The sequence below is a fragment of the Ranitomeya imitator genome, chromosome 4, assembly GCF_032444005.1.
Source record: "Ranitomeya imitator isolate aRanImi1 chromosome 4, aRanImi1.pri, whole genome shotgun sequence".
Lineage (NCBI taxonomy): Eukaryota > Metazoa > Chordata > Amphibia > Anura > Dendrobatidae > Ranitomeya > Ranitomeya imitator.
Window position 1 is genome coordinate 209,287,160 of NC_091285.1, and position 13,513 is coordinate 209,300,672.

The window sequence follows — 13,513 nt, forward strand, 5'->3', positions numbered from 1 at the left end:
AAGAGACTTTTAGGAGCCTAAGTATTATAAACTCCCTCAAAAGACACAGCACAGAGATAATTTATTAATCCTTCTGGTGTTTCACAAGAATTTAAGCAAAGAGGACATGAAATTTAAACAATTCATTTTTTTCTTTGCAGATATTGAATCTTAGTGCATTTCTTTCTGTAATATATACGGTAATGGGTTTACAGAGAAATACTAACTAAAGTATATTGAAGGGAGTCCATCACCCCAAAATACATTTTATATGACCTTTAGAGTATTGTAGAGGACTTAGCCCCTATAATAGCATACTAGCAATGAACCCATTAGGGTATGTTTCCATGTTCCGTAAAAGCAGTGCTTTAGATGCAGCAGATACCCACTCTGTCCAAAGCGCTGCCAGCTTTTGTATGCGCAGTGATTCCGCATGTGCTCATTGAACACATGTGGAAACACCTATTCCTATACATAGGACGGTGCTATTTATCTTGCAGAGACTGAGCATCTCCGCAAGATAAATAGACATGCGGCGGTCTAGGAAGACGCACCGCATGTCCGGTTACGCAGGGAAGCCGGAGGCGTCCGTGTACGCATAGTGGAGATGGGATTTCATAAAATCCCCTCCACTATGCTGTAACATCTGGACGCTGCGGATTGGATGCTGCGGCTGTGTGCAGCGTCCAATCCGCAGCAAATACTGAATGTGGAAACATACCCTAACTATTACACTGCCCGAGAAAATAACTTTTAATTAATATGCAAATGAGGAGTTCTCAGTTCAACCTCGGCATGGCCAAGAGTTTGGTGCATCGTTATGCCTCCTCATTTGTAAATTGTAAATGCTGCAGACATGTGAGCGCATGTGTACTGACATTGCCTGCGACTGACTATGTGGGCACAGTGGCCAGACACGGTCTCCTTCCTCACTCCTTTCTTCTGACGCCACTTGCTACTGTCATAGCTAGGTTTCGGGATTCAGTCTGGTGACCTGTTGGTGCATGGTCAGTTACTCTGTCTGCTGAGCTATTGCCCTTTCCTCCCTATCCAAATGCTGATAGTTTCTATTATCTTTGTTTTTCTTTCTTGGTTTGGTTCTCTCCAGGTGTTTCTCATTTTCCAGTTTTTGGTTTGCTGTATCACATTCTGCGTGTGGTATATGTTCACCCTTCACTGCACTTCCATGCTGGTGCTGGCTTTGTGTCTTGGAGGATGTCTGTTCAGGAGTTCTAGCTCTTCAGCAAATAGATTTACTGTACCTTGTTTGGTAAACTCGAGTTGTATTCTTGCGGTGAGTCTCTTTGCTTTCCCTCCCTGCATCTTTTCCTTTTACAAATGGAAGGTTTCTGGGAGGGTTATACTTTTTCCTTTATTTTTGTTTCTCCCTAACTTTTTTGCTCTACCTTACATGAATGTGTCTTAATTTCTCACCTTGGGTTTTCATTTCTCCCCCCTTGTTGGCAGTGTGTTGCGGCCTCCCTTCTGGTTCCTCAGGAGGTATAAGAAAACTCTTGATGGCCTTTTTGGGAGTTAGGTACAAGGTGGTATTTTTAATTGTGCAGCTAGGGCTTTTCTAGTCTGAACAGTGACCATTTGGGTGTAGATGTGGCATTTCCATGTGAATATGTACACGTTTATAACAGCTACACTAATACACCTGGAAGTGCAAGAAGCAGGGACAGAGGACTGCAGACTTATCAATCCTCCCAATGCAGGCACTGTGGGGATTCGGCGGTTTCAGACCCGGGACTGGTAGGTATGTATGAGTTATACATATCTCCGGCCAGTGAGCATGGCCTTGCTCTCCATACACTTGTATGGAGCGAGGTCTCACCTTCTAGTTTTACACGCCCACTGGCTGGCCATGTCACTAGATGGAGCAGAGCTTCGTCCCAGTAAAAGTATATGGAGCGAAGCCACGCTCATTGGCCAGGGGTATGTACAACTCATACATACCCTAAAGTCCTAGGCCTGAAGTCAGTGAATCCCCACAGCACACAGTGCATGCATGCACTGGGTGGATTCATAAGTTTGCAGTCACACAGAGTGACTGCAGACTTTTTGGTTTTGACCAAAGAACCCCTTTAATATTACATGCCTGGCCATATTTATATAGGGTTATTGGATTATAATTACATTTATTTTATAACAGCCAAGAATAAAACAGGGTGAGGATAAATAAAAAAAAACTAAAACTGTAAGAAGGAACAGTACATTTTAATGCATTCGTTAATGCATAGGCCCGGCTTTTTTATGACATGTTTTGCATTGGTGGATTGAGTCTTTCCTGACACCTCTTTTTGCATACACTTTTTTGAGTTTTGAAAACCTTTTTGTTGTTTTCTTTTTTCTCAGTTGGAGAGAACTTCTGTTGGGCAGGGACAATACGAAAGATACTGGGTAGACCCATCCGATTTTTTTTAAATGGTACCAAAGGCTGTCAATCTGACAGAAAGGGATTTTAGTACATGGATGCTATTATAAAAAAAATCTAAATATAGATGGTAATCTTAATCAAGTAATAGGGGAGTAAATGGGGCCAGACAATTTTGGCACTGATACCTAGGCATTAGGTTATTCTGGAGAATCAATTCTTGAATGTTTTCGCTCATAAAATTTAAACTTGTGTGCGCTCAGTAAAGCTTTTCGCATTGCGTCTTCATCTTTACTTACTCTCAGAAAGCCATACAGACAAGTAGACATCCAGTTGGTTAATAACTTTTCAACAACCGTCTCTGTGCGTCTTAGCATCAACTTTGGATGTTTGTTATTTGATTGCTCAATAAGATCTTTAGTCAAATTTTCCAGTAGCCCAGTGAGGTAGAGTAGATTACTCTGAAAGTTAATGGTCAGGAAGGATGCAAACATACATCTAATAAAACAATAGAGAGTTATGAGTTATAAATTGCTTAAAGTCTTCATGAACAACTTAGTTTTTCTCTTGACAATGAGGAAAGGTTTGACTGAAGGTGGCATTCAACGACATTTAGAGAACAGATCTTATAGGGAAAGCAAATAAAATAATCTATTACCGGTCCTTGATTGTGAAATCATTTTGTTTTTCCAATGTGTGGATGAGAAGAACCAGAAAATTTTGGTTTTCGAATAATGTCTTCAGAGTTTTTACTATTTCCTCATCTTGCGTTGACCTTCTGGTTTGGAATGGCTATAAGCACCAAGAATATGTATTACTACCATGGCTGGGTCATGAAAAGGCAGTTGGCAAATTATAGTTGACTAAGATTATCATGTTCTGAAGCACTTCCATCAAAGTTTTTACCTCTTAATATATTGCGATCATCATATTATTAGTAAACATAACTGGTTAAAAAACTCTAACCAATGGGAGGGTAACACTTCATCAAGCATAAATACATAATGACCATTGTTAAAAAAAAATATCAGGTGAGGAAGTGTGCAAAGAAAATAATAAAAATAAATAGATCTAAATTATTCATATTAAAAACAGGAAAAATATATAAAATGAGGTGCCCCATGCCAAAGAGAGACGCAGAGTATTACATTAAATATATAGCAATTATGAAACAAATACTGTTTTAACTTTTATAGTTTGAAAGAGTTTGTTTTTATCTATAATGGCATCCACAAGAAAGTACTGCATCCCTTCTCCTCATGCGCATTTCGTTCTTCTTCCGCCCACAGAGGTACATGGTTTAGGCTGCTTTCACACATCAGGTTTTTGCCATCAGTCGCAATCCGACTATTGGATCCTAAAAAAATTGGAGCATGCTCAGTTTAAAGAAACGGAATCTGTCGCTGGAATCCGTCATTTGATGGATCCGGCGCCATAGGCTTCCATTCTAGCAAACGCAGGACGGCGCTTTTTCGACAAACACAAAAAACGTTACTTTGTCCATCGTCTCCGGCTGCCGGACTGACAGTTTTTGACGGATTCGGCGAACGACTGATGAAACGTGAGGCCATCCGTCACAATCCGTCACTAATACAAGTCTACGAGAAAAAATGGATACGGAGGCATCAGTTGATGGATCCGTTTTTTTCAAAATTCGACAGATTGTGACTGATGGCAAAAAAATGATGTGTGAAAGGGGCCTTAGAAACCTCAGTCCAAGGGAGAAAAAGTCTGATGAAACTAACGGTTCTGCTAGCATTGCTAATAGGCTGAACAGAAGATTTCAATTCCTGCTTGTGTTCCTCACTAAGACAGCGTTGTGTGACTTCGTAATCCAAATACGGAGGGCAAAGATGACCAATTTCTACACATTTTAGAAACAACGGTTTTCTTCCTCATGAATGTTCCACGTAAATGGGTTAACTCTTAAATAGTCCCACCACATAATTCTGCATATGCTGCATCTATCCTTTCAAGTTCTCTGATGTATTCATAATTTAATTGGACTGCAGGGTCATATTACTAGGAACTCCAAAGCTCTCATGTGTCTGCGGCCAGGAAGTGAGGAGCAGAAGTGTGAACTTGGTACAAGTCTTCAGGTTTCTTTTCTCGAGCAGCTTTCCATTTCTTCTGTTACTGATGCGCCTGTGTATACTGTTTCTGAGCCCTCAGTATTCACAGGCAGTTCAGAAACAGAAGAAACCGAAAGCTGCTCTGGAAGAGAAACCTGAAGACTTATTCCAAGTTCACAAATCTGCTCCTCACTTCTTGGCCGCAGATACATGACACCTCTGGAGTTCCTATTAATATGACCCTGCAGACCAATTAAATTCTGAATACATTAGAGAACTTGTTAGGATGAATTAAGTATATGCAATATCATGTGGTGGGGCTATTCAAGAGTTAGTCCATTTACCTGGACCTAACCCTAAGGAAGGACACCATTGTTTCTGAAACGTTAGGAATTCGCCATCTTCACCCTCCATAGTTGGATTGTGACATCACACAACACTGTCTTACTGAGGATCACAAGCGGGATTTGGAAGTCTACTATTCGGCGCACTAGAGATGCTGGCAGCAGCCCTAATTTCTTCAGACTTTATCATCACCCTTTGACTTAGCTTTCTAAATCAAGTACCTCTGTGCTACTTACAGACTGATACAGCTGCATTATTTGATATCTAGGCAATTAATGACTTCATGCTGTTATTACGACTCTTCCAAAAGAAATCAAAACAATATTACGAACGTAATCATACAAGCTTATAACATGGAACATGCAAAAGTGACTAGTAATGGGCCAAACTTTCATCAGCCTACGCCTGCTGTCGTTAATAACAGCGAAAGCAGGCACCGCTGATGGAAGTATTCATCAGTCAATGGCTTTGGTCTATAAATAAATAAGTAATAAAAAAAATTACATGGGGTTTCTTCTATTTTGACTACCCAGCACAGGCCAGTAATTCTGACAGCACCAAGGTGTTGGAGGTCACTGCGCATCATAAAGCTGTGATGCACGTCTTAACATCATATCATGACCTTTCAACATGCAGCGACTTCTGAAGCTTGTACACAGCCCTAAGTCCTGGCCTACAGCGAAGAGACCAGTGATGCAGTGCAGCACACAACAGTGGAGAGAGAGGGATCAGACAGTAAGGAGAAGAACACCTTGCCCCATGCATCAAATAACTGGTTGGCCAGAAAGGTGAGTGATTAGGTGTGCATTGTTTTTTGTTTTTTTTGTTACATGTTATGGTTGTAACTATGAGTTGACACAAGCAAAGAGAAAAGGAACACAAAAACAGTGCACACAGCATGTTTAATCAATAATGGAGGCTTTATTAAGACAACAAATTGCCAAGGAGAATAGACATCTAAAAACAATTAAAAACAACAGTATGATAACATACAAAAAAATGGTGAGGAGACAGGGGGAGAAGCTGCTGCGGGCAGCGATACACGTTGGGCTGTGCGGGCATCACCACCCTCCATTGATTAAATATGACTTGTGCATGCTTTTGATCATTATCATGTGAAACTGATGTGAATGGGAGTGGTTTCCTATCCATGTGACACTTATATCTCTCAGATTTCTGCCTTATTAGTTCTCTCATTCTTGCACATGATTACATATTTTGCCATTTTTTATTGTGATCCCTCTGGCGGTGGTCTCTTAATTTAATATTATTATAAAATTTTGAATTGTATTGTACATAGAGAATATTTTTTGCCTGCTCACCATTTTTTGTATGTTTTCATACTGTTGTTTTTAATTGTTTTAGATGTCTATTCTTGGCAATTTGTTGTCTTAATAAAGCCTCCACTATTGATTAAACATGCTGCATGTGCATTGTTTTTGTGTTCCTTTTCTCTTTGCTTGTGTTCACACTGTCTCAGCACATTGGTTGCACCAAGCTATATGAATTGTTTGATATTTTGTGGTGCCCACCATTTTCCATATATCGTAACTATGAGTTGTACGTAAGTTGGATGTTCCTAACACATTGACCAACTTTAATAACTTTTTCTTTACTACTTTACAATGCAGAGAATTTACTTACCGATGGGATATTTTCACACAGTTTTTCACATAAATCTTGTCTGTTTTTGTCAGACTAGAAAAGAAAAAACATATGAAGGTAATGTCATGCCATAAAATGAGTCTACATGTTATTGTCAAGCTAAATTTAACATTACTAATGGATTTTTTTTTAACTTAGATATTTATGAGATATTATCAATCTATTAAAAAACTAAAATTACCTCAGGAAAGAAAGTGTTTAAAGCAAAATGTTTGTAGTCAAAGAATGGAATGGTTCCTAGTGCTTCCATGGTCACAACTTCTTTATCTGTCTGAAGTTCAGCAAAACCTTAACAAAAAATACTTATCAATGAAAATATTTATGCAAAACTTCAAAAAGTTCTACCTTTTTCTACTTGTCATTCTTATCAGTGTCAATGGAAATATAACATGCATGTGTGGACATCTCAGGACTCCTTAATTCATAAGATTTAGGGGGGAGCACCGGCCAGATTCAATCTATTTTTTATTGTAATAAAAATAAATTAAGGTAAGACCTCTTCAGCTGCCAGTTTCTTATACAATACTAGATGGTGGCCCGATTCTATCGCATCGGGTATTCTAGAATATGCATGTCCACGTAGTATATAGCACAGCCACGTAGTAAATTGCCCATCACGTAGTGTATTGCCCAGCCACGTAGTATATTGCCCAGCCACGTATTATATTGCCCAGCCACTTAGTATATTGCCCAGTGACGTAGTATATTGTTATGACCTGGTGGTCAGGACAATAATGGACCTGGTGGTAAAGAGCACACGGAATGACCTGATAGTTACTGATAATAAAGGACGAGCTCTGGGACGTGGGAACTCTGCTGACCGCAATCCCTAATCCTATCAACACACACTAGAAATAGCCGTGGATTGCGCCTAACGCTCCCTATGCAACTCGGCACAGCCTAAGGAACTAGCTAGCCCTGAAGGTAGAAAAATAAAGCCTACCTTGCCTCAGAGAAATTCCCCAAAGGAAAAGGCAGCCCCCCACATATAATGACTGTGAGTAAAGATGAAAATACAAACACAGAGATGAAATAGATTTAGCAAAGTGAGGCCCGACTTACTGAACAGACCGAGGATAGGAAAGGTTACTTTGCGGTCAGCACAAAAACCTACAAAAAGACCACGCAGAGGGCGCAAAAAGACCCTCCGCACCGACTCACGGTGCGGAGGCGCTCCCTCTGCGTCCCAGAGCTTCCAGCAAGCAAGACAACAATAGAAATAGCAAGCTGGACAGAAAAATAGCAAACCAAAGAAATACAAGCTGGAACTTAGCTTCTGCTGGGAAGACAGGTCACAAGAACGATCCAGGAGTGAACTAGACCAATACTGGAACATTGACAGGTGGCATGGAGCAAAGATCTAAGTGGAGTTAAATAGAGCAGCAGCTAACGAATTAACCTCGTCACCTGTGGAAGGAAACTCAGAAACACCCACCAGAGGAAGTCCATGGACAGAACCAGCCGAAGTACCATTCATGACCACAGGAGGGAGCCCGACAACAGAATTCACAACAGTATATTGCCCAACCACGTAGTATATTGCCCAGTCATGTAGTATATTGCGTCGCGAGCGGGAAAGGCTTGTTGTGGATCCAAGGGGCCGACGGACGGAGAGTATATAACGATTTTTTATTTTTTTATTATTTTTAACATTAGATCTTTTTACTATTGATGCCGCATAGGCAGCATCAATAGTAAAACGTTGGTCACGCAGGGTTAATAGCAGCGTTAACCGAGTGCGTTACACCGCGGCATAACGCGGTCTGTTAACGCTGCCATTAACCCTGTGTGAGCACTGACTGGAGGTGAGTATGGAGGGGGCACTGACTGCGGGGAGGAAGGAGCGGCCATGTTGCCGCCGGACTGTGCCCGTCGCTGATTGGTCGTGGCTGTTTTGCCGTGGCCAAGCAGCGACTTGGATTTCCATGACAGACAGAGGCCGCGACCAATGAATATCCGTGACAGACAGAAGGACAGACAGACAGAAAGACGGAAGTGACCCTTAGACAATTATATAGTAGATACCTCCTATGTATTAGTTCCAACCTGACTAATAAAGCTCAGAGTCAAAATGTCTGTATATGTGATCACTTGTGGTTTCCTATCCTTGTCTTTCTCTGATCTCTAGTATTGCCATCTGGAGCTTCTATACCCTATACAGACAAGTTCTGACTGCCCTTCTAGGCTGTAGGTTGTAGGAAAATGGCTGTGGCATTACAGAGCCCGAAGGGCATCACCAGATATTCATAGTGCCCATCCCTGGTGTTAAAAGCCGTCTTCCATTCGTCCCCCTCACGGATGCGAATCAGGTTGTAAGCACCCCGCAGATCTAATTTTGTAAATACCCTTGCTCCTCAAAGCCTATCAAAGAGCTCAGATATCAGGGGCAGAAGATACTTATTCTTAACGGTGATGGCGTTAAGATGCCTGTAATCTTTGCATGGATGTAGTTTCCCGTTCTTCTTCTGCACGAAGAAGAACCCAGCCCCTGCAGATGACACTGACTTCCTAATGAATCCTCTTGCCAGATTTTCCTGGATGTACAGTGACATTGCCTTCATCTCCGGGAGAGATAACAGATAGACTCGACCCCGTGGAGGCTCAGCACCAGGCAAGAGGTCAATAGGACAGTCATAGGGGCAGTGAGGCGGAAGGGTCTCCACAGCTCTTTTGGAGAACATGTCCGCATAGGGCCAATATTGCTTGGGGAGAGAAGATAGATCTGTGTGTACCTCAGTAGTAGCAACCTTAACACATTCCGTCTGACATCTACCCCACAAGATTCACCCCATCCCAAAATTCTGCCTGTGGACCACTCAATATGAGGAGAGTGGTACCGTAGCCAAGGTATCCCTAACAGGACCTCATCAATTCCCTCAGGAATGACGAACAGAGATACAGTATAATTTCCTGATGAGATGGCGACATGGACAGAGAAAAAAGGATGCTCTGGTGTGTTATCTGTGAGGGCAGTGTCGACGCATTTACCATTCATATGGTTACTGTTTGAGCTAACATTACCAGGGGAATTGCGTGACGTTGGGCGAAGGCAGAAGACATAAAATTGCCCTCCGCCCCAGAATCCACGCAGAGCTCTACCGATTGTGTAAATGAGCCTATAGTAATTGTCCCCTTAAAAGACAATATGGAGGCAAACATCGCTGTGTCTAGTGTACCTCCACTGTTATGTTTGCTAATGACAGGTGTTATGAAGGCAATCCAGAAACACAGTGTGCTTAGCGATCAGAGCGCACACAGTGATCTGACAAATACCCAAAAATACAAGAACGAGCTCTGAGACGTGGAAACTCTGTAGACTGCACACCTGATCCTATCCTAAACACAACTAAAAGCGGCTGTGGATTGCGCCTAACAACTACCTAGGCAACTCGGCACAGCCTAAGAAACTAGCTAGCCTGAAGATAGAAAAATAGGCCTGACTTGCCCCAGAGAAATTCCCCAAAGGAAAAGGCAGCCCCCCACATATAATGACTGTGAGTAAGATGAAAAGACAAAACGTAGGGATGAAATAGATTCAGCAAAGTGGGGCCCGATATTCTAGGACAGAGCGAGGACAGTAAAGCGAACTTTGCAGTCTACAAAAAACCCTAAAGCAAAACCACGCAAAGGGGGCAAAAAAAAAACCACCGTGCCGAACTAACGGCACGGCGGTACACTCTTTGCGTCTCAGAGCTTCCAGCAAAACAAAAGACAAGCTGGACAGAAAAAAAGCAACAAAAAGCAAAAAGCACTTAGCTATACAGAGCAGCAGGTCACAGGAACAATCAGGAGAAGCTCAGATCCAACACTGAAACATTGACAAGGAGCAAGGATAGCAGCATCAGGCGGAGTTAAGTAATGAAGCAGCTAACGAGCTCACCAGAACACCTGAGGGAGGAAGCTCAGAAGCTGCAGTACCACTTGTGACCACAGGAGTGAATTCAGCCACAGAATTCACAACAGTACCCCCCCCTTGAGGAGGGGTCACCGAACCCTCACCAGAGCCCCCAGGCCGACCAGGATGAGCCGCATGAAAGGCACGAACAAGATCGGAAGCATGAACATCAGAGGCAAAAACCCAGGAATTATCTTCCTGAGCATAACCCTTCCATTTAACCAGATACTGGAGTTTCCGTCTAGAAACACGAGAATCCAAAATCTTCTCCACAATATACTCCAATTCCCCCTCCACCAAAACCGGGGCAGGAGGCTCAACAGATGGAACCATAGGTGCCACGTATCTCCGCAACAACGACCTATGGAACACATTATGTATGGAAAAGGAGTCTGGGAGGGTCAAACGAAAAGACACAGGATTGAGAACCTCAGAAATCCTATACGGACCAATAAAACGAGGTTTAAATTTAGGAGAGGAAACCTTCATAGGAACATGACGAGAAGACAACCAAACCAGATCCCCAACACGAAGTCGGGGACCCACACGGCGTCTGCGATTGGCGAAAAGTTGAGCCTTCTCCTGGGACAAGGTCAAATTGTCCACTACCTGAGTCCAGATCTGCTGCAACCTGTCCACCACAGAATCCACACCAGGACAGTCCGAAGACTCAACCTGTCCTGAAGAGAAACGAGGATGGAACCCAGAATTGCAGAAAAATGGAGAGACCAAGGTAGCCGAGCTGGCCCGATTATTAAGGGCGAACTCAGCCAACGGCAAAAAGGACACCCAATCATCCTGGTCTGCAGAAACATAACATCTCAGATATGTTTCCAAGGTCTGATTGGTTCGTTCGGTCTGGCCATTAGTCTGAGGATGGAAAGCCGAAGAAAAGGATAGGTCAATGCCCATCCTACCACAAAAGGCTCGCCAAAACCTTGAAACAAACTGGGAACCTCTGTCAGAAACAATATTCTCAGGAATGCCATGCAACCGAACCACATGCTGAAAGAACAAAGGTACCAAATCAGAGGAGGAAGGCAATTTAGCCAAGGGCACCAGATGGACCATTTTAGAAAAGCGATCACAGACCACCCAAATGACTGACATCTTTTGAGAAACGGGAAGGTCAGAAATGAAATCCATCGAAATATGTGTCCAAGGCCTCTTTGGGACCGGCAAGGGCAAAAGCAACCCACTGGCACGAGAACAGCAGGGCTTAGCCCTAGCACAAATCCCACAGGACTGCACAAAAGTACGTACATCCCGTGACAGAGATGGCCACCAGAAGGATCTAGCCACTAACTCTCTGGTACCAAAGATTCCAGGATGACCAGCCAACACCGAACAATGAAGTTCAGAGATAAGTTTATTAGTCCACCTATCAGGGACGAACAGTTTCTCTGCTGGACAACGATCAGGTTTATTCGCCTGAAATTTTTGCAGCACCCGCCGCAAATCAGGGGAGATGGCAGACACAATGACTCCTTCCTTGAGGATACCCGCTGGCTCAGATAAACCCGGAGAGTCGGGCACAAAACTCCTAGACAGAGCATCCGCCTTCACATTTTTAGAGCCCGGAAGGTACGAAATCACAAAGTCGAAGCGGGCAAAAAATAACGACCAACGGGCCTGTCTAGGATTCAAGCGCTTGGCAGACTCGAGATAAGTCAAGTTCTTATGATCAGTCAATACCACCACGCGATGCTTAGCTCCTTCAAGCCAATGACGCCACTCCTCGAATGCCCACTTCATGGCCAGCAACTCTCGATTGCCCACATCATAATTACGCTCAGCGGGCGAAAACTTCCTGGAAAAGAAAGCACATGGTTTCATCACTGAGCAATCAGAACCTCTCTGTGACAAAACCGCCCCTGCTCCAATCTCAGAAGCATCAACCTCGACCTGGAACGGAAGAGAAACATCTGGCTGACACAACACAGGGGCAGAACAAAAACGACGCTTCAACTCCTGAAAAGCTTCCACAGCAGCAGAAGACCAATTAACCAAATCAGCACCCTTCTTGGTCAAATCGGTCAATGGTTTGGCAATGCTAGAAAAATTACAGATGAAGTGACGATAAAAATTAGCAAAGCCCAGGAACTTTTGCAGACTTTTCAGAGATGTCGGCTGAATCCAATCCTGGATGGCTTGGACCTTAACTGGATCCATCTCGATAGTAGAAGGGGTAAAGATGAACCCCAAAAATGAAACTTTCTGCACACCGAAGAGACACTTTGATCCCTTCACAAACAAAGAGTTAGCACGCAGGACCTGAAAAACCATTCTGACCTGCTTCACATGAGACTCCCAATCATCTGAGAAGATCAAAATGTCATCCAAGTAAACAATCAGGAATTTATCCAGATACTCACGGAAGATGTCATGCATAAAAGACTGAAACACAGATGGAGCATTGGCAAGTCCGAACGGCATCACTAGATACTCAAAATGACCCTCGGGCGTATTGAATGCAGTTTTCCATTCATCTCCTTGCCTGATTCTCACCAGATAATACGCACCACGAAGATCTATCTTAGTGAACCAACTAGCCCCCTTAATCCGAGCAAACAAGTCAGATAACAATGGCAAGGGATACTGAAATTTAACAGTGATCTTATTAAGAAGGCGGTAATCAATACACGGTCTCAGCGAACCATCCTTCTTGGCTACAAAGAAGAACCCTGCTCCCAGTGGTGATGACGATGGGCGAATATGTCCCGTCTCCAGGGATTCCTTCACATAACTGCGCATAGCGGCGTGTTCGGGCACGGATAAATTAAATAATCGACCTTTAGGGAATTTACTACCAGGAATCAAATTGATAGCACAATCACAATCCCTATGCGGAGGTAGAGCATCGGACTTGGGCTCTTCAAATACATCCTGATAATCAGACAAGAACTCTGGGACCTCAGAAGGGGTGGATGACGAAATCGACAAAAATGGAACATCACCATGTACCCCCTGACAACCCCAGCTGGATACCGACATGGAATTCCAATCCAATACTGGATTATGGGTTTGTAGCCATGGCAGCCCCAACACGACCACATCATGCAGATTATGCAACACCAGAAAGCGAATAACTTCCTGATGTGCAGGAGCCATGCACATGGTCAGCTGGGCCCAGTATTGAGGTTTATTCTTGGCCAAAGGTGTAGCATCAATTCCTCTCAA

The 13,513-nt window shown here is 43.2% G+C and overlaps 1 protein-coding gene across 1 annotated transcript in view; it reads right to left on the bottom strand.

Annotated features, from left to right (window-relative positions):
• Positions 1–13,513, bottom strand: part of PLXNC1 (plexin C1) — a 374,777-nt gene that overhangs the window by 113,116 nt on the left and 248,148 nt on the right. The window contains exons 17-20 of the mRNA XM_069764349.1: positions 6,620–6,726; positions 6,418–6,471; positions 3,015–3,148; positions 2,656–2,854 (exon numbers count right to left, since the gene is read on the bottom strand). Coding sequence (XP_069620450.1) covers positions 2,656–2,854; positions 3,015–3,148; positions 6,418–6,471; positions 6,620–6,726 — 494 coding nt within the window. The remainder of the gene's footprint in view (positions 1–2,655; positions 2,855–3,014; positions 3,149–6,417; positions 6,472–6,619; positions 6,727–13,513) is intronic.